This window comes from Bos indicus, chromosome 25 (genome assembly GCF_029378745.1).
Source record: "Bos indicus isolate NIAB-ARS_2022 breed Sahiwal x Tharparkar chromosome 25, NIAB-ARS_B.indTharparkar_mat_pri_1.0, whole genome shotgun sequence".
Classification (NCBI taxonomy): Eukaryota; Metazoa; Chordata; class Mammalia; order Artiodactyla; family Bovidae; genus Bos; species Bos indicus.
The window spans coordinates 30,853,507-30,873,914 of record NC_091784.1 but is presented as its reverse complement, the minus strand read 5'-3'; the positions used below and the strand labels follow the sequence as shown (position 1 = coordinate 30,873,914).

The window sequence follows — 20,408 nt, the reverse complement described above, 5'->3', positions numbered from 1 at the left end:
CTGTGTTTCTGGGCTGTTTGGGTTGGCCATTTCCACATTTATTGATGTTCCCCCTTTTAAATTTAAAGTCTGGGTTCCTTTTCTTAATTGGCTACTATCTTCTTTCTGTGTGGTAAGGTTTCTGTGGCTCTTTCATGTGGACAGGTAAGTAGAAAAGCTAACTAGAAGGTAGAATAGAATAATTTAAAAGTGGGCCGTGTGCAGTCCTGATGTGGGGATCAAACATTCAGGAAGATACAGGTGGATGGATGGGTAGGGGCACTGCCTGGTGGCCACTGTCCCACAGATTTTCGTGAGGCCTTTAAGGCTCATTCATATTTGCTACAATAATGACCTTGTAGTGGGTAAATTAGGGCTTTCTAATCCAGTGTAAGGACTTCCCAGGTGGCCCAGTGGTAAAGAATCCACCTGCCAATGCAGGAGACCCAGGTTCAGTCCCTGGGTCCGGGAGACCCCTGGAGAAGGAAATGTTTACCCTCGCCAGTATTCCTGCCAGGGAAATCCCACGGACAGAGGAGCCTGGCAGGTTACAGTCCATGGAGTTGCAAGAGTGTCAGACACGACTTAGCAACTAAACAGCAACAGCAATCCAGTGTAAAGACCAGAAGAACCGAAACGTGCCTTGGGAGAGTTTTTCTCCTCTTCCTCCCCCTGTTTCCCCTTTCTGCCTCTTCCTTCTCCATCATCAGGGTTCACTATTTCCTTTCTCTTCACATATACCAGTTAGAACCAATTAGAAGCATTGAGAAGTTGATGGAAGGGTAATGCCCTTCATATACGATCCTCATTTCTGATAAAACACACCATCTGTCTTCTGGGTGAAGAGCTTTTTTAAACCTCCATCCTGTAGTTGGGGCAGTTTAAAAAGACTTAAAGTTACTTTCCTTTGATTTCTTTAGATTTATTTAGATAGTGGGGGTATATTTGTCTATGAAGAACTCTTTTTAAAATATAATCCTTTACTTTTCTTCTGCAATAATAATACATATTCTCTATGGAAAATTTGGAAAGTTAAGAAAAGCACAAATTTAAAAGTTTGAGTCAATGGTTATTTCTAGTTCATGGAATTTGTTGTTGTTCAGTCGGTAAGTTGTGTTCAGTTCTTTGCGACCCCATGGACTGTATACAGCATGCCAAGCTTCCCTGTCCTTCACTATATCCCGAAGTTTGCTCACATTCGTGTCCATTGAGTCGGTGATGCTATCCAACCATCTCATGCTCTGCCGCTCTCTCCTCCTTTTGCCCTCAATCTTTCCCAGCATCAGAGTCTTTTCCAGTGAATCAGCTCTTTGCATCAGATGGCCAAAGTATTTGAGCTTCAACTTCAGCATCAGTTCTTCCAATGGATACTCAGGGCTGATTTCCTTGAGGATTGACTGGTTTGATTTCCTTGCTGCCCAAGGGGCTCTCAAGAGGCATCTTAATGCATATCTTTCTAATCTCTTTTGGTGTGTATATGTATGGATTTATGCAGATAATAGGGATAATAGTTTCCTTTATTTTACTTAATAGTAATTTTGTTTTGAAATATTTTCCATGAAATTCAATCTTTTTCTATAGTAGTTTTGGAAGCATTGATCACTTACTTTGTGCTGTACGCTGTGAAAAGCACATGCCATGACTTTTAGCTTCCACAGCAGGCCTTTCAGGTAGTTTTTACATTTCTGCAGAAAGTTATTAGAATTCTGGAAACAGAGCAGCCCGGCACAGGAACATAATACATCAAATCTCATCCTCGCCCACACCCAGCGCCCTCTTTGTATAAGAAATATTTTATAGCACACTCATTGTTTAATTTCTGGAGCAAAATGTTTGGTTTATCTATACACTATGTTTATCATTTTAAAATGTATATAAAGCCTTTAAGGAAATGTAAAGGAGAAACAAATAGAAAGTATCTTACAATAACATAGTGTGTTTTAAGTACATACATGCCTGTTTACATTAGAAAGCAACGAAAGGTCAGAGGCTGAATCTGTACATAGAGATACGACTATCTGGTAATTCCAAGGGCAGGAGCAGCCTCACCGTTGATGTCACGATCTTCCCAAGTGAGAAACAAGTCCACCACAAGACCTACACAGCAGACTAACAGCATGCAGTTGTTGCGTTCCTCGAGACCCCAGTGTGTATTAAAACCATGCAAAAAATGATTTTGTCTTTTCTTTGCAGACAGGCTCTAGGTTTTTCAGCTGCACACATGTTCAGTGGGACTTTAGAAAGTGAACCAAGATACTGTGTGGGGTTTACCTTCATACCATGAAACACCTCATCTCTCTGAGAGTCACTGATTCCCTCCAGTCTCTGTAGCAGACACATACACTCCAGCAAACTTGGAAAACCCCTCAAGGGGTGGTCTCTCCGAAGACTTGCCTCTTCCGTAGCTTACCCTTTAACTTCTCTCTCTCTCCCCCCCCTCCACCCCCATTTATTTATTATTTTCTGCATCATAAAACACCCTTGAACACAGATTCTCAAAGCATTTGGGGGGCTGTGCTCCTGAAAGTTGAGAGCCCTCTAATTTGCGTGTCAGGTCTGTTCCCAGTGCTGTATGATTTTTGTTATTTTTTTAGATATTGTTTATTCATTTAGTTCTGTATTTGGCTGCATCGGGTCTTAGGCGCATCATGCGGGATCTTTCAGTGCGGTGACTGGACTCTCTAGTTGTGACACGAACAGAGAGCACGGGCTTAGTTGCTCCGGGGTATGGGTGATCTTAGTTCCCCCGACCAGGGATCGAACCAGCATCAACTATATATTGCAAGGCTGATTTCTAACAATCAGACCATTTGGGAAGTCCCATGGTTGTTTTTTTTTTACTGTCAAGGGAATTCTTTTTTATTTTCTCATCACTATTGCTGCTGTGTAGAAAAGCAACAGATGTTTGTGGTTTTTCTTTGTTCAGATACCTTACTGAGCTCTCTTATTAATTCTCATATTTTTTTGGCTGGCTGGCTGTTTCCCAACTCGATCATTATATTTTTTGTAAATAATAGTTTTGCCCATTCCTTTGGTTGTAAGTTTGCTATTTATTTTCGGTTAAACATCCGGGATTATTTGTTTCTTATAGGTTTAGTCCACACTGTCTATGGTACCTTTTCTTCGGTTGAAGGGGTGTTGATATGGAGTCATTTTTCAATTTACTTTTATGATTGGGTTGCTTTTAAGTCAATTTTTGTAATTTGTGTTTTTCATAAAATCCATTTTATGTTAAAAATTATTAGCATAAATGTATGCACTGTATTTTCTTATTTTATATAAAAGATACTCTCCATGCCATGTCATACCACTCTTCAAATCCCCAATTTTATTTGCTTTTTTTTCGTTTGTTCAGACTGTTTTTAAACATAAGACCAATTTTAAAATTTTTAATAGGTTACATGATCACATGATTCAAAAACTTAAATATGCATGTATGTAGGCAGTCAAATATCTCTCCCTCCCCCCATTCCCTGTCTCCCCAGTTCTTACTCCTCCCCAGGCCCCTAAGCAGGTATGCGTGCGTGCTAACTCGCTTCAATCGTGTCCGACTCTTTGCGACCCCATGGACTGCAGCCACCCTCCCAGGCTCCTCTGTCCATGGGATTCTCCAGGCAAGAATACTAGAGTGGGTTGCCATTTCCTTCTCCACCCTAAGCAGGTAATCCAAGGCTATTGGTTTCTTGGATATTCTTCCAGAGCTTCTTTAGATATAAAGTAAAAATGAATATATATTATTTTTTCTTCATTTTTCATAAAAGTTAGGGTATGCTCTACATTGTACAAATGTAGCCCCTCATTGGAGAAGGCAATGGCACCCCACTTCAGTACTCTTGTCTGGAAAATCCCATGGACGGAGGAACCTGGTAGGCTGCAGTCTATGGGGTCACTGAGGGTCGGACACGACTGAGCGACTTCACTTTCACTTTTCACTTTCCTGCATTGGAGAAGGAAATGGCAACCCACTCCAGTGTTCTTGCCTGGAGAATCCCAGGGACGGGGGAGCCTGGTGGGCTGCCGTCTATGGGGTCGCACAGAGTCGGACACGACTAAAGTGACTTAGCAGCAGCCCCTCATTGATTTGTGCAATTGCAGTGGTTCCACTGTACAGATGTATCAAATTTACATGTAACCCTAATGATTACATTTGAGTTGTTTCCAAACATGTGATTCACATCCTGATACTGTTTCACTGAGTCTGTAGACCAAATTGTTATTTGCCAGGTCAAAGGAACTCCTTAGTTTTTTGGGTAAATGTTGCCACATCGCCCTCCACAAAGATGACAGGGTTTATATTCAACTAGTAAACTAAAATGGCAACCCACTCCAGTGTTATTGCCTTGAGAATCCCAGGGACGGTGGAGCCTGGTGGGCTGCCATCTATGGGGTCGCACAGAGTCCGACACTCGACTGAAGCGGCTTAGGAGGAGGAGTAAACTAAAAGAGAGCCCATTTTCCCCAGAGAATTTGTATCTGAGTTGTAGCCAGCTCAAGCACATTTTTCCTACTCTACCCTTAAGTTTAAAAAAATAAATTTATTGTACTTGAGTCAAGTTTGTTGAGATATAATTTACACGCAGTACATTCAGCCTTTTTACTGTACAGTGTAATTCAAGTTTGCATATCCTTTATTGTAAGCATAATGTTATTTTTACAAACACAAAGAGAAATTCTAAAACCCCCCCAAATGGAATAAGACTTCTAAATAAGACTAGTCAATTTGCACACGTTCTTATTTCTTTCAGCCTCAGCACATTTCATCTTTTGGTAAATTCAGAGCACACTGAGCAATATCCCTCCCCAACCGCACCCCCACCCCCCCAAAAAAAAAACCTTTTTCTTTTTTTATGTGTTCTTGCCAGTTTTGGAGAAGCTCAGTAAGATAAATGGACTGTCAGGATGAAAGAGCTTAACTGGGAAGATGCATTTACTAAATAATTGAAAGGAAGAGGAAATGCATTACCAATTAGCCACAAAAATGCATGATGCCTAATCCATGCCTCACGGATCCATGTAAATGGTGGTCGTAAAACTTTCAGCCCCATAGTTCTTACCAGCCTTCTAACCTGCCTTGCTCATAGCCTGCAGCACCCTCACTGATGGATTGATGATAGCTTTCAGATTGAGCCGAAGGGCCGTCTTCCAGCAACCCTCTCTAGCTTTCCTGGTCCCTTTTCACTATCTGGCTGTACTTAAAACATTGTAACCGAATCCTGGATTCATCATTACCTGCTTTGTTTCAGGGTATTTTGCTTCTTAGGAGGCAGCATTGTGTAAATCAGAGAAGAGGTACTTGGGACAGAGTTGGGACTAGAACTCTGCCATCTGGTTTATTAAACAACAAGCAAGTTCCTTAACTTCTCTGGGCTTATCCCCCATCTAGTCAGAGGGTTAGATAACACCCCTACTACTCACAGAACAGTCCAGGCATCAGCATCACCCAGGAAATTCTCAGGAAGGTGGACTCTGGAGCCACACTCACCACCCACCCCCACAAGCCGCTGAACCTGCATTTGAATCCGATCTTCAGGGGATTCCTATGCACATTAAAGTTTGAGAAGTGCTGGGATGGTCCAGATTCTGGTCTTCTTCCAAAATTCTGTGCCTCTTGACTCCCCAAGTCATTCCTCATAGATGGTTCCCTACAAATGTGTAGAGTTTTCTAGAAAGGTTTTGGTCTTGCCTGTGTGCCTCATTGAATACCACGGATGGCGACGATGCCAAGTCTCGGCACCACTCCTGACTCCAGCTGGGTTTGGATTGGTCCTCAGACAGTGGGACAGCAGAGGGAAGAACCACCTCAGTTTGCCTTTATGGGGCCTTGGGAATCGAGCCCAAGCCCGCACGGTGCCTCCTGCAGACTCAGCTGTGTTGTCCAAATTCTGTAGGCTCATCGATTAAAGAACAAGAGATAAATATAGTCAAGCTAGATGGATAAAATGCTTATCTGTGTGTTTCTGTTGTACTTCCTTACTGGCCTAAGTAAACTGAAGTAATAACCTCTGGGTGGTGTCCCAAATTTTCTTTTATGTCTGAGAGAAACGTTAGACCTTGATTTTTGGAGGGAGGGCATGAATTTGAATGTAACCTAACAAGACGGAAAAGATTTATGTATGTATTTGTCAGTATCCTCATCCAGGGGGGCTTCCCAGGCGGCTCAGTGGTAGTCTGCCTGCAATGCAGGAGACCCGGGTTCGATTCCTGGGTCAGGAAGACGCCCTGGAGAAGGAAATGGCAACCCACTCCGGTATCCTGGCCTGGGAAATCCCATGGACAGAGGAACCTGGCGGGCTACAGTCCATGGAGTCGCAAACAGTCGGAACGACTGAGCAACTCAACAGCCAACATCCTTGTCCAGAGAGAACAGAGCAGCACAAAAAGATGGGAATATATTCCATTTTGTATGTTTGCCATATTTGTCACAAAAGCATCACAGTCCTCAGCTGTCAGGACAGGAAGAGTCCCTACTTATGCACATAGGACCTCATGGAGGAGGTTCTCTTATTTCATCCTCTTAGGATTTCCCGGGTGTTAGTGCTTTCTGCCTCGGGCCTGACTAACCAGCCTGCAGTGTGTGAAGCCTGAGGTTTTCAGTGAACTTCTATAATTGCTTGCTATGCAAAATATTGTGAAAATGATAGAAAAAGCAGTGAAAAAGCAGCGGCACCAAAATCCTTAGATCTGGGTGTCTGCAGATGAAGGGTCTTCCTCTGTGATATGGGAGTTCTTATGGCTGAAGGGGCTCTGTGTCCACATCAGGAACTTCCTGTTCTTTCTCAGCCCTCAGGTTCTGGAAATTCATAACACATCAGCTTTTCATAAGCAAAGATCTGCCCAGGAAAGTTCTGAAGACAGCACTGGAAAAAAATGTGTGTGCGTAGGATGGCAGAAGTCTAGAGTTCCTTTTCACCAGGTCCCTCCGATGCTTTATCCTTTCGTGCCTGAATTGCGTGAAGAGGGGTCTTTCTTGGCAGCCTGTTAGTGTAGTTGCTCCATGCTGGTCTGCGGGACTCGAGGAGAGCTGAGTGCATAATGGCTAACCACGTGGTTTGTGTATAAGCCCACCATTTGCTTCTGCTTTTGTGCATGTTACACATTTGATCTGTTTTACCAAAAGAAGACTGAAAATAATGGCTTGCTTTGATGCAAATTTCAGGGGAGAAAACATGACACGTGTATACATCCACTAGGACATCAACAGACATTAGTGGTATTCTCATTCCCAGTGAGCACACCATGCATTGTTCACACTTGGTAACAGGGAGATGTGAAGAGAAACGTCATGCCCAAAGGAATCATTTAGGAGTACCTGAAATACACCCTCATTTTAGAGAATGTTGTGATCTATTCTCTTCCTGTTTTTAAGCTTTGCAATAATAGAAAAGGATGGGTTTGTTTTTTTTAAGTGCAAAAATGTGGGGAAGATAATCCTTCCCCCGCCCACCCCCCATCCCCCCCTGCCCCCAACCACCAAGATGTGCATGATCAGTCATGATCAACTGTCTGAAACCCTATGGACTGCAGCCCGCCAGGCTCCTCTGTCCATGGGATTGTCCAGGCAAGAATACTGGAGTGGGTTACCATGCCCTCCTCCAGGGGATCTTCCCAACCCAGGGATCCAACCTGCACTTCCTGCATTGGCAGGTGGATTCTTTACCGTAGAGCCATCTCTATATGCAATGCCATATTTGTGTCTCATTATTCTGTTAGAGAATTGTATGGAGTTTGACTTATGGGGTCATCAGGGTACCCATATACTAGATGTGGCATGGGTCTTTTGAACTTTGGAGGGAAGTACATCATTTCAATTCATACAGGAGCATCTGTTGTCTAGGTGTCATTAGTTACTGTAGAATTTTACTTACATTTCCTATCCCACTTGGTCTCAAGGTCCAGATTCACCTGGCTAAGGACCCCTCCTGTGGTCCAGAGGGAATTCTTTAAAAACTCAAGCCTGCATGGTTGATGGTCAGTTGGTCTAAATTCATGTTTGTTCCTTCGATCTCAAACGGTTGGATCCTCAGTGAGCCGTAGGAGGCCTGACCTTTGACCAGACATTTAGTGGTTGCTCAGCAGAAATGTCTCCAAATGTCAAGCATGCTTCATCAGTCAGAATGCAAAGGGGAGAGGAGGCAAGGCGGAGAAGAAACGTCTGCCGGGCTAAATAACGTTTGCTTCATGTACTACTGAAAACACTTCTCCTTTGTATAGTCAAGAACTGTGTTTGGGGACTTGCCTGGTGGTCCAGTGGCTCAGAGTCCGAGCTCCCTATGCAGGGGGCCCAGATTCGATCCTTGGTCGGGGAACTAGATCCCACATACCACAAGTAAAGATTGCAGGGGCAGCAACTAAGACCCAGCACAGCCAAATAAATAATTTTTTTTTAAGAACTGTATTTGTTTTAAAAGGGGTGAATCGATTTGTTGTCTACTGTTTGTGGATTTCACTGCATACTCTTGCTTTGTCAAGATTAAGGGAAACATTTATTTGCAGACTCTGATGGCTTCATCCACTCTCTGGAAGGCAGCCTTATCTGACTGGTGGACCTTTCTGGGACCTGACCGATCGTGTCGTTGGGCACAGGTGACCCAGTTCGGGGTCAGCTTCGCTCACTCACCGTCTGCCTCGCTCTTCTCTCCGCTCTCCCGCACAGATCCGGAGCTCGGCGTTGGCGCGCTACCCCACCACGACGGCCACGATGCGGGGCCCATTGTCCCCAAGGTATCTGGTCTAGAGCGGAGCCAGGAGAAGAGCCAGGACTGCGGCAAAGAGCCCCTGTTCGAGCCCGTGGTGCTGAAGGACGCGCGCCCTCAGGTCCCGCCGCCGCCACCCCAGCCCCAGACGGAGCCCCCGCCCCGAGCGCCGTCTCCGGACCCCGCGTCGGGGCCACGCGCCGAGCCCCCGCCGCCGCCCCCGCGCCCCGGTGCGCAGCCGCCGCCTGCGCCCCCGGAGGCCCAGCCGCAGCCCGCGCCGCCGCAGGCACCCCGGCCGCCCCGGCCACAGTCCCCGGGGCCGCTGCCGCCCCAGGTCCTCCCGCCCGCACAGGCCCACCCCTCTGCCCAGAGCCTCCCCCAGCCGCTGTCCGCCTATAACAGCAGCAGCCTGAGCCTCAACAGCCTCAGGTGAGCCGCCCCCGCCCGGCATCGGTCATCTTCGGTGGGATGGACAGGTGGCGGTGGGCGCGGGGGCTCCCATGGGGACCAGGGTTCCCGTTGGAATCTCTGTCAACGTGTTCTCAGCCAGGCAGGCACGGAAGACAGGGAAGGGGTCTGAGGCTCAGGGAGACAGGGTCTCTGGGGAGAAGATGGGGTGGGATTGGGTTGAGGATCAGCTGGGTGGTAAGGACATGGTGGAGACCTCAACTATCTGCGGAGGCTCCTGAGAGTGACTGCAGGGAGGAGAAGGCTCAAGGAAGAGAGAGTCCAAGGCGCTGTGCCTGGGACCCACCACTGGTTCCCGGGTTGGAGGCAGGGAAGGGAAACCAGGGGAGATTCCCGGAATGTTAAGGGAGTCTTAGAAGGGAAGCCGTTTCCCTCCCTGTCAACATCTCCCTGCAACTCCTGGCGGGGTGGGAGCATGCAGACCAAGGAGTGGTCTGGTTCAAGGAGTTTCCATGGTGGCTTCCGCCAGGTGGGTCACAGAGATACAGGAGAAAGATGCTGGGTTGAGGAAAAGGGAGGCGTTCCTCCATGGGGAGCCAGGCCTCTTGTGTCTTGTCTTTGTCAGATTATAGAGGGAAGGTTGACAAGCAGCACAAGGAGCCCTGCAAAGAAAAGGGAGGTGGAGACCCGGGCACAGGGCCCGGCGTCGCCCACCCGCACCTGTCCCGGGGGCTGTCGTTCTAAGTGCTCACGCTTCATGGCTTCGGTAGTGTTTTCCTTGTGACAGCCTGGTGACTGGGGTTGAGGGCCCTGCTCTTTCCTGTCTGTGACAGCGGAAGGAAGCTGCCTCCGCGGGGCCAGGCCCATCTTTTGTGGCCTCCAGTCCGTGGAGGTGACGGGGCACCCGAGTTCCCTGGTTCCCCCTTCCCTGTGCTTCTTCACAGAAGACGGAGCAGACAGACCTGGCGAGCCCAGGTCACCAGCTTGTTCGTTTCCATTGGCGTGGCCCCTGTAGGAAGAGTGGCTGGCACAGGGTATGAGGGGCAGCTCTCTGGACAGGGCGATGGGGGGCAGCTTGAAGCAGGAGTTGCTGTTCACTGTGCCCACAGCTGTGGGGCCGGTTTAGAGGAACTGCGATTTCAGCAGAGGCTCTGTGCACAGGGTGGGGACCTGCGAAGACGAAGAAGCGAGAGCAAAAGTGTTACATGGCTCTATTTGGCTTTGTTTTGTTTTTAAGAAAGTTGATTACTGACCCCTTTTTTCCCTTTCTTTCTTTTTTTTTTTTGGTGTTCCAACAGCAGTAGCAGAAGCAGCACTCCAGCGAAGACTCAGCCCGCCCCCCCTCACATCTCCCACCACCCCTCGGCCTCCCCGTTCCCCCTGTCACTGCCCAACCACAGCCCCCTGCACAGCTTCACACCCACCCTCCAGCCCCCCGCACACTCACATCACCCCAATATGTTTGCCCCTCCCACTGCTTTGCCTCCTCCACCACCTCTGACATCTGGGAGTCTGCAGGTGCCCGGACACCCGGCCGGGAGCACTTACTCAGGTAGGAGGGAAGAGCTGGCCTGGCTTCTCCGTGCTCCCCCTCTCCCTTCCCAAGGCCTCACTCCCTGTCTGTTGTCCCTGATGATTAGGTTTGAGCCACTCACCATGGTCCGCTTTATAGTATGTCTTCTTCCTCCATTCCCCAGTGGGCTGAGAGTCTGCAGAAAATGTACCAACAGCCCCCATCCCAGCCTGTCACGATCCAGGGGATTCTGCCAGATAGAACTTTGTAGTCATGAGGCTTTTCTGACCAGGTCTGCCCGCTGAGTAGTAAAGCACAGGTTGTCTGGGCCCTATGGGCATGACAAAAGCTCTCCACACCCCATGTCTGTTTCAGGCCAGGATCTTAAGTCACATCGTGGCTTAAGGGATTTGTTTTAGTCAAACAAGGGCTTCCCTGGTGGCTCAGATGGTAAAGAATCGGCCTGCAGTGTGGGAGACCTGAGTTCGATCCCTGGGTCGGGAAGATCCCCTGAAGACGGGAATGGCAACTCACTCCAGTATTCTTGCCTGGAGAATCCGATGGACAGAAGAACCTGGCAGGGTCACAGAGTCGGGTACAACTGAGCAACTAACAATTAAATGAGGCCTTCTACCTTGGGTGGAGAAAATGCACTTTTTGAGGCAACATATCCCAGATTTTTAAAGGCACACTTAGGGTTAGGTATTGGGTTCTTTGCTCCTCACCTGTATTAATTGAGCCAAGTATCCCAACTCTGGGTCCATTGTGGCCAAGCTTTGCCACCAGTACAGAGAGCTGTAGAGCAGAAGTTTACCCTTGGAAGAGGGCATGAGGGCTCTGCTTTATTGACTTTTAAGCGCTTAAAAATGTTCATTTCTTTAACCCTCAAAACAAACCCACAGCACCGACAATGTGTTGTCCCCATTCGACAGATGACGACACAGACGGTGATGGGCAGTGCCCTGGGTCACTCAGCTACCCTGAGAAGAGCTGAGACTTGACCTCTGGCCACTCAGCCTGGACCCTGTGTGCCCACGGCGCTGGTGGACCCCTCGTCCCTGAAAGCCTGCACAGAGAACAGTCAGGCTGTTGCCTGGGCCTTAGCCTCCTCTGTCTGCCTGGCGGTCCCTTTCCTCAAGGGCCCAGCCCCCATGTCCCGGCCCGGAGCCCTCCATAGTGAGCTCCTCGGATGTCCTGCTCTGGAGGAAATGACCGGCCCCGGAAAAGGTGTCACCGTCTGCCTCTTCTTCTTTTCCAGAGCAAGACATCTTGCGCCAGGAACTGAACACGCGTTTTTTGGCCTCTCAGAGTGCTGACCGTGGGGCCTCCCTGGGCCCCCCGCCCTACCTGCGGACCGAGTTCCACCAGCACCAGCACCAGCATCAGCACACGCACCAGCACACGCACCAGCACACCTTCACGCCCTTCCCCCACGCGCTCCCGCCCACCGCCATCATGCCGACGCCAGCACCGCCCATGGTGCGTACCCCGGGCAGAAATGTGAGGATAAGTAGAGCGCGACGCTCTTTGTACGCAGCCCCGTAGGGCCGTCTGGGCACAGCAGATTGGCGGGGGGGCCCCCTTGCCCTTGCTCGTCTCTGGGATACGCCGGCTCCAGGTGGCACTGACCCAGGGCCTGAAGTAGGAGCTCTTTTCTGACCCGTTATTCTTAACGCTGTGGGTGGATTATATTCCAGATGCTCCCCAAGGCGGTCACGTCCAGTGTGTCGGTAGTTCTTATGGGTGATTTTGGTTTTTTGAGATATCTTGGGGAATTACCACCAGATCTAAAAATGTATCTGCCGGTGTTTTGCGCTAGCAAATAAATGCTCACAGAATCCTAGGAAGTCTGGAAGGGAGAGCACCGGTGGGAGACTTGGACGGCCCGGGGTTCCCCCATCCACTCTGTCTCGGATGGTTTTCTAAACCCGCTTTGTCGAAAGTGTTATTTCTTGCATCTCGTGAGACAGCGCCCCCTGTCTGCTGCTGTGCTGTCAGCAAGCGGTCCAAACAGCCCGGTGGTGAGGGACCACTGGCTGTGACATGGTCTTGGCCTTGGCTTGGGACTAACGTGCCGGGGGTTGCATGGGAGCCAGTTAGGGTTGATTTTTAACTTAGGAGCTGTAAGGAACAGCACCACACTATGATGCTGACTAGTCTGAGATGGATGCGTGCCCAAACAGTGACGATTAGAGTTTTACTTATTTATTTTTAATATTTCAGGAAATACTTGACTGAAGGCAATCAGTACAGGCACTGTGAGGATTTGAATGCCGTGATTCACTAAACTTTACATCCTCTCTTCCCTCCCCTCTCCCCCATTTTGTTCAACTTAGTTTCTTTAAAATACGTATTTCAAAGTTTATTTTATAAACCTTACTTAGGAGAATGTTAGCAGTGAGGCCTTGGGACCAAAAATTTTTCCTCGGAGAAATCCTGCATCTATTATTTTGGATGAACTCGACTTTTCCACAGTTATATTTTTAAGGACCTGTTTATCTGGGGAAGGAGTTTATACCGGTCTGAGTGAAACGTTTCACAAACAAGTTAAATCTAACTGATGGGAGTTACAGCACAGGATGAGGACATTATTTAGAAGAAATGATGGTATATACTCTTTCCTGCTTGAAAGAAACATTGTAAGGCCAGGCCGGAATTGCTTTGTACTCGGTAGGGGGCGGGGGTGGGGGGGTTGGCGGTAATTGTTCTTGGTGTTCAGTTGCTAAGTGACACCTTGCAACCCTTGGACTGCAGCACACCAGGCCTCGTGGCACACTACCAGGAGGGGGTAATGTAAAAACAGCTGAGTGTACCATTCTGCCAAAGCGAAGATGAAGACAGAGGGAATTCTCTGGATAAATCAGACCCAGTGCTCACTCCTCTCTGATTTATCTGAACAACTGCCTCCTCTCTCTAGTTCAGACGCTTGGTTCCTGCCCGTCTCTAAATAAAGCCTAGAAAGAAAGCCGCTCTAGTGTAGTCACAGCCTGCAATGCTCTGAATGGGTTTCACTTTGACTTTCCATTCCTGTTGATTTCTGGTCAGAGACTCAGGAGCTCTGAATGATTTCGCGTACACTGAGATCATGGAGTCTGATGCCTGCCCGACAACAGAGAGGCTTCCTTGGGGCCCTCTCCGCTGAAGCAGTGACTAGAAATGTAGTTCCTCTAAGTAACTAGCTTTTGCTTTGATCCCTTTGCAGTTTGACAAATACCCTACAAAAGTTGACCCATTCTACCGGCACAGTGTGAGTTACCATGCTACCCATTCAATGTAGCCGCTTTTCCATGTCCATGCTCTCGCCACCGATCAGTCAATGACTCGCAGCCTTCCTTAACCATCTTTGCAAGAACTCCCATTGCTCCTCGTCACTTCGGATGCTTGCTTTTGTGACGTTTGCTTTTGGTAAAGATGCAGTATCATCTTCTGAATCAAAAGGTCATGAGCCGTTCCTAAGACTTTAAAGTCCTGCCAAGTGGGGCATCTGCTTTGTTGGAGGTGTTAGAGTTTTAGGAGCCTCTGAAATCACAGATTTCAGTCCTCAGTAGAGATGTTATTAACACAGAGTTCCCAGAGTTCATCTTGAATTATGTCTTCCAAAGAAAGTAGCGTATTCTTTTGACTCATGACTTAAAGAAGCAGATTTTCATTTCTTCTAGACCATTGATCCCTCTTCCACGTGGCTGGCATTATTTTCCTGAGCTCGTGCCAAGTCATTAAAAATATCATTTAAATGAAAGAAGATCTTATATGCATGATTTTTCTTCTCTTTAAACTCATTCTTTGTTCTTTAATAAAAGTTGTTTCATGCAATTTTAAGAGAACGTTCTGGAACCTAAATTGGCACCAACTGAAGTTACATGTTCAGTTACTTATGAGGGCTTCTTCTATAACAGAAACTGAATATCTTACCATGATATTTTGATTATGGAGTGTATACTGCATCATTTTTACCTGAAGTTTTGCAAGTTTCTTTGCTTAATGGTTTATATATATATATTTTTTAATGAAACTGGAAAGAAAGACGTTTAATAACTGCTCGTAGCCATGTCGGTTCACCATCTTAAACTATTTTTGTTCTCATTTTTGGATAGTGTTACCTTATGGTTCAAGTGGAGGACCACTTAATAGATCAGCCAACCCTGTGAATTCATTCATACTTTGAACTAGATCATTAGACACTGTGTCAGTCCTAAACTGAGGAATTAGCTGAGAAGTCCAGGCTAGACAGTATTAGAAATCAACTAAGAATTGGTTATGGAGAGACATTCGGAAATGGCTCAAGGGGAGTCTCTATAGAAAGGGATGAGGAAAGGCTATCTAAGTGCCTGGGTTCCCCGAGTGTTCAACACTGCTCTACTCAGAATTATGACATAAAAGCATTTTTATAAATGGACATGCAAAATCCAGTAGAGCCATGGGTTTTCTCTTTGCATCTATTTCATGAATGGTACCACCCTTAATATAACAGCCAGATTTCTGCCCTTTGTCTGTATTTGCTAAATTAAATTAAGGACCAGCTAACAAAATCATCTTCAGAGAAAGTTTAACTGCTGTACTGGTAGCTCAGTTTACTTCCTCGGACACCATGCAGTGTCTTGGCATAAACATATTCCACAGAGAGCCCTAGATGTAAGCTGGAGAATAAACCTGCAGGCCTGAGTTTTTTGGAAGGTTCCTGTATTATTACTCAAGTACTTAAGATTTTTACTTGAGGGGTGGAATCCTCTATTCAAAGAGGATCAGAAAAGGAAAATGGTGAGAAGATCCAATTTTTAAATTGAAAACATTAAAGAGAAAATACCCACTTGGAGGCAGAGTAATAGAAATTTGAGTGTTTTAGTGTGATGTATTTAATTACTCTGCTTCACACAGTGTACTGGGAGAGAGTTATTTCATATTATTAGTTATAGTGGATAATATATGAAGTGCTTAGTCGCCCCTGCTTTGGAGATTAGGATGTTACAAAGGGGAGTTAAGATACAATACACTCAAGTATCTAAAACACAATTTTAGACTTAAAAGTAGTTTTAAATGAGGGCACTTGGTTTGCAATCACTGTTTAAGTGGATTTCGTTCAATATCAATTAGTCTGAAAAACTTCGCTACATCATTGAGGGGAGCAAAATGAAATAAAGACCAATGGAAAAAGTACATGCTTTGAAAACAGACCAGATTGTGAAATTACCAGTGGATTTCAGCCATTACCTAGAAATAGCTCACATAAATACATCATTAGGGAAAGCTTGAATTATTCTTGTATTTTTGACATATTGTGCAATCATAAGGGTGGGACATCACTAGACTGTATCTCTATGGTGAGTTTGTCAAAGTAAATGGAACCAGAGCATAGATTCTCCAGAAACGATACATTTTTAGGTGGAGGAAAAGATGTGTCTGCATTGTCTTCTGCTGTGTATTTCCTCCCTCCATTGTGTCCTCTGTAAACTATTAATTCAAGAAAATTCATATTTGAAATTCAGAATCCTCCTCCTCCCTCCACTGAGTGGTCAGACTGACGTGTCCAGGGCTTGTCTCGAATAGCCTCCAGTGAGCTTATATCTGTCTTATAGGAAAATGGGTGGCTCCATTGAAAGTGTACTCTGACTCATTTTATTTTCCCCTTCCACAAATATTTGTCATCGTTTTAGACAATTTAAATTGTCCTTGGAACTGCCACTTACCGGAACAACCTAATGAAGCAAGGACTGCGCATATATTTTCCCATTTCCTCAAAACTATTAAAAATCTAAAAGTACTAATTGAGTTTTAATGGTGTAAAATCTTGGAATCCATAAAGACTTGCTTCTTTTTGTCTTCCTTTCCCCCCCCCCCTTTCCCTTTTTTCTAATTAACTTGTAATTTTCTGGGCATCTTATTTGGCTCAGCACCCCCTCCTGTTTTTGATATGCATTAAAATCTCCAACCATTTAGGACTTCTATCCGATTTAACAGTTAATAATTAGAAAAGCTCCCTTTCTAATGATGGCCTCATCTGGGACATCATTTGCTGGCTGATTGATTCTGAACTACTTTTAACTTTTTAAGTTAAGAATTCATGGCACATCTGTGTGATCATTTCATTGTGGCTTCTTATGACTAATGGCATCAAACTGAGATGACTTGGCTGGCTAATGTGGACGTCTTTCTGTGGGAAGGGAATGTGAACGTGTCGTTTGCCTCCTACTAAAATCTTTTCTCTCCCCCCTCCATCTTTGGCCATAGCTCTTCCATTCTTATCCTCCTGCTGTATCGGGCATCCCCCCTATGATTCCACCCACCGGCCCTTTTGGGTCACTGCAAGGAGCTTTTCAGCCGAAGGTAAGAAACCTCACAGCGAAAACAACACCTTCGAACTTGTAAGTGGAGCCTCGGGCTAAGGTGGGTGGGTAGTTTCCCCTCCTCTTACCTGCCACTGACTCATTTTTCCATCCAAATGGACCACTGGGATTAGAGTGTGAATATTTTCTTCTAGTCCATCTAGTTGTAAACTCAGTCAGAATTTAATTTTTAATCTGTACTACCCATGTCATCTCAATTGAGCTAGGATTTCTTGTGCTCTGTTAAAAAAAGGAAACACTAGATATATAGATATAGATATAGATATAATGTATTTTTTGTTTTTTCACCAAAACTGTGGACATAAGCTTCTGATCAGGAATTACATGAAATGTCAGATGTATGTGCATCAGGTTATTTATCCTTGAGGATGTCCATGATTAGCAAAGATGCAAAGCTGAGCCTTGTTGATTGGAATAGAAGGGAGGGAAAAGATTCCAAACTAAAATGGTATCCTTTTCACTGTGTTCATTCTCCTTCATTTCATTCCTCAGTCCCCTGTGTCTGCAGAGAGAGTCCACTTCCAGGTGGAGGGCAGTGCCTTCTTATTTTTTCCTCCCTTTCTGCCTTCTCTGAAGCTTCTGACCCCGATGCCGGGGTCAACTTCCCAAGGTCAAGACTACCATCCTAGCACGAGATAAATTAACCTTTCGCCCTTTAGAGGGGCTTCCCTTGGTGGCTCAGATGGTAAAGAATCTGCCTGCAGTGTGGGAGACCTGGGTTCCATCCCTGGCTCGGGAAAATCCCCTGGAGGAGGGCATGGCAACCCCCTGCAGTATTCTTGCCTGGAGAATCCCATGGACAGAGGAGCCTGGCGGGTTACAGTCCATAGCGTCCCAAAGAGTTGGACACAGCTGAGCGACTCAGACTTTCACTTTCGCCCTTTATAACAACAGAATTCTTTTCTACCTAGCCAGTGATACTCTCCTGCACTCGGTCTAGAGTGATCTCCGAGGGCCAAAACTAAGGTGTTAGTTCTCAGAATACTCTTCTTTTTTGTGACTTTACATCTATCACAGCCCCTACTTGATTTTCAGAAAAGTATTTCTTAGAGTAGCCATTCTTAGACTGTAAAGAAGGAAATTTTGCTGTGTGATTTCGGTTTTCCTTCCATCTCATTTCAAAGATAAAACACAAATTTGGGGCCAGTCTCTCCCAGGATGAGCGCATATTACACTAACAAAGGCATGCTGCCCTAAAATTAGAAAAGAAAAAAATTAGAAAGCATTAGGGGTGAGAATGGCTGCACCTTCAAAATCCCAGGGACCTACATGGAATTGCAGCTCCTGTGCCAGATCAGACCTCGGCGGGGCTTGAGGATGGCCATACACAACACCTCCCATCTCGGGACAAAATGATGGTGATTTTAAACTCCTTCCCCCCATCGGGCTCTTTACTACCCTTTCAGAGCCTGGTCAGTCCCCTTCAGGTTACAGGAACTCTCTCGTGCATCCCCAACCAGACTGGTAGGTCACTTCATAAATTTCTTGATTTCCCTCAGTCACAATTATCCAATCACACAGAAAACTACATCTGGGCAAGAAAGTGTCTCTCCTGGTGTTGAAATAGGCCTTTCCAGGCCATCTTACTGATTGAATATGTAGATTGCAGTTCATTAGCAGAGTTCTTCATATGTATGCAAATCAGGCTGTTAACAACTCTAGCTTAATTGTTAGCCCTACAGCAGCTGACTGCTTTTTTTTCTCCCATTCTTTTCTTCCCCCTTCTTGCAGGCCAGCTTGGTGCCTAAACTGAGGGCTCTTTATTTCCACACGAGTTAACTTCCTGGTGTGAAGGGATTCATAGAAGTTGTGATTTCTTAAATAAAATACCTGGTGAAAAATATTCGAAATCCTTTACCCACTAAGAAAGTGGTGCCTTGTGCCTGCAATGGGCTTTTTGTTGTTGTTCATTCAAAGGACAAAAGCCTATAGATGAGGTTGTTATCATTAATGCCATTTAAGAATGGTGTTGGGAATGGGAAAGATGGTGCAGAATTACTTTAGAAATCACATAACAGTAGGTCTGTGTGGTCCCCAAATTAGGTTCCCTTGTCCCATTCCCACCACCACTAATGAGTAATTACTGAATGTAATTCCTTGTTATCATCTGCCAGTTAAAATGTAGAGGTAGCCTAATGTCTGTGAAGCACACTCAGTCATTCTGATGAGAAGCACCTGGTCCCACAGGTTAGACTGATGTTCACTTAAGCATTTCTTGGACTGTGTGGTGATAAAGCAAAAAACCCACAGTGACGGGCTTGTGAAGGACACAGAAGATGGATTTCAGGGCCGGGCTCCCATCTCCGTCTCTCCTGTCTCTGCCCGGAAATGCCATCCCTGGGACAGGGCAGGCTTTGGTCAGGTCCCCTGAGGACCAGGGAGTCGGGGAGGGCCTCATGAAGAGCATCTGGGATCTCAGAGGAGGGTGGATCCGTCCAGTTGTATTCCAGAATGAAACAAAAAAGGACACTTGAACGCGGTCATTTAGAAAGGAAGACCTTGGTTTCATGTCCCGTGTCATATGCTTCCTAAGCTGTGGTCTCATTACTTTGTAGACGTCCAACCCGATCGATGTTGCCACCCGACCTGGGACGGTCCCCCACACTCTTCTCCAAAAGGACCCGAGGGTAAGTGCAAGTCGGGCTGGGTCCCTGGGTAACAAGCAGCACCTTGTCCCCAGGGCAGGCAGCCCAGCGGAGTGCCTGTTGCCTTTGCGCTTCCTTCTATTTTGTGGAAGAAGATGCTAGTTGAGGGGCTTCCCTGGTGACTGAAATGGTAAAGAATCTGCCTGCAGTGTAGGTGGCCCAGGTTTGATCCCTAGGTCGGAAAGATACTCTGGAGAAGGGAACGTTACCCACTGCAGTATTCTCGCCTGGAGAGTTCCACGGACAGAGGAGCCTGGCCGGCTACATACAGTCCATAGGGTCACAAAGAGTTGAACACAACTGAGCGACTAACACTTAACGCTAGTTTCTCTTAGAAAATAGAATGTCTCCTGCGGCCATGTGACGCCAGGGAGTGACTCTCCATGGGGGAGAAAGGGTGGCTTATGGTCTAAGCCCAGGCTGGGACGGTCACTGACACTGAGCTGGCACAGTTTCCCCCACCCACCCCGACCAGCCTTCTCTGTTCCCATCTCCTAAAATCTCTCTCACACAAGCCATAAAACATTTTGAATGGAAAAGCACTAAGCGCTTGTCTTTCTGGAGCTCACCCCGTACACACAGTATTTCCGGCCACTCTGCTTCTAATGTGGGAAGGAACCTTTTGTGCTCTGGAGCTAAATAAAATATCCATTACACTTCGGTTGTGTTATTTATTCATAACACAGACCAACTCAAAAAGAATCTGAAGTTACACAGCAGATATGATCTTGTCTCATTGTTATCCATCTTCATAGTAAATGTGGAAAAAAAAAAAATTACCTTTCACAATATTGTCTTTGTCCCAGGTAAGGGCAAAGGTTATCTGAAA

At 46.3% G+C, this 20,408-nt stretch overlaps 1 protein-coding gene across 10 annotated transcripts in view; it reads left to right on the top strand.

The window, feature by feature from the left end:
- AUTS2 (activator of transcription and developmental regulator AUTS2) overlaps nt 1-20,408 on the top strand; it is a 1,215,639-nt gene that overhangs the window by 1,174,450 nt on the left and 20,781 nt on the right. For 4 of the 10 annotated variants that reach the window (XM_070779193.1, XM_070779201.1, XM_070779200.1 and 1 more), the window contains 7 exons: nt 8,633-9,101; nt 10,025-10,114; nt 10,379-10,632; nt 11,852-12,072; nt 13,796-13,840; nt 16,819-16,914; nt 19,490-19,561. In XM_070779193.1, the coding sequence (XP_070635294.1) occupies nt 8,633-9,101; nt 10,025-10,114; nt 10,379-10,632; nt 11,852-12,072; nt 13,796-13,840; nt 16,819-16,914; nt 19,490-19,561 (1,247 nt within the window). The remainder of the gene's footprint in view (nt 1-8,632; nt 9,102-10,024; nt 10,115-10,378; nt 10,633-11,851; nt 12,073-13,795; nt 13,841-16,818; nt 16,915-19,489; nt 19,562-20,408) is intronic. The other 6 variants (XM_070779196.1, XM_070779194.1, XM_070779195.1 and 3 more) reach the window with 6 other exon arrangements.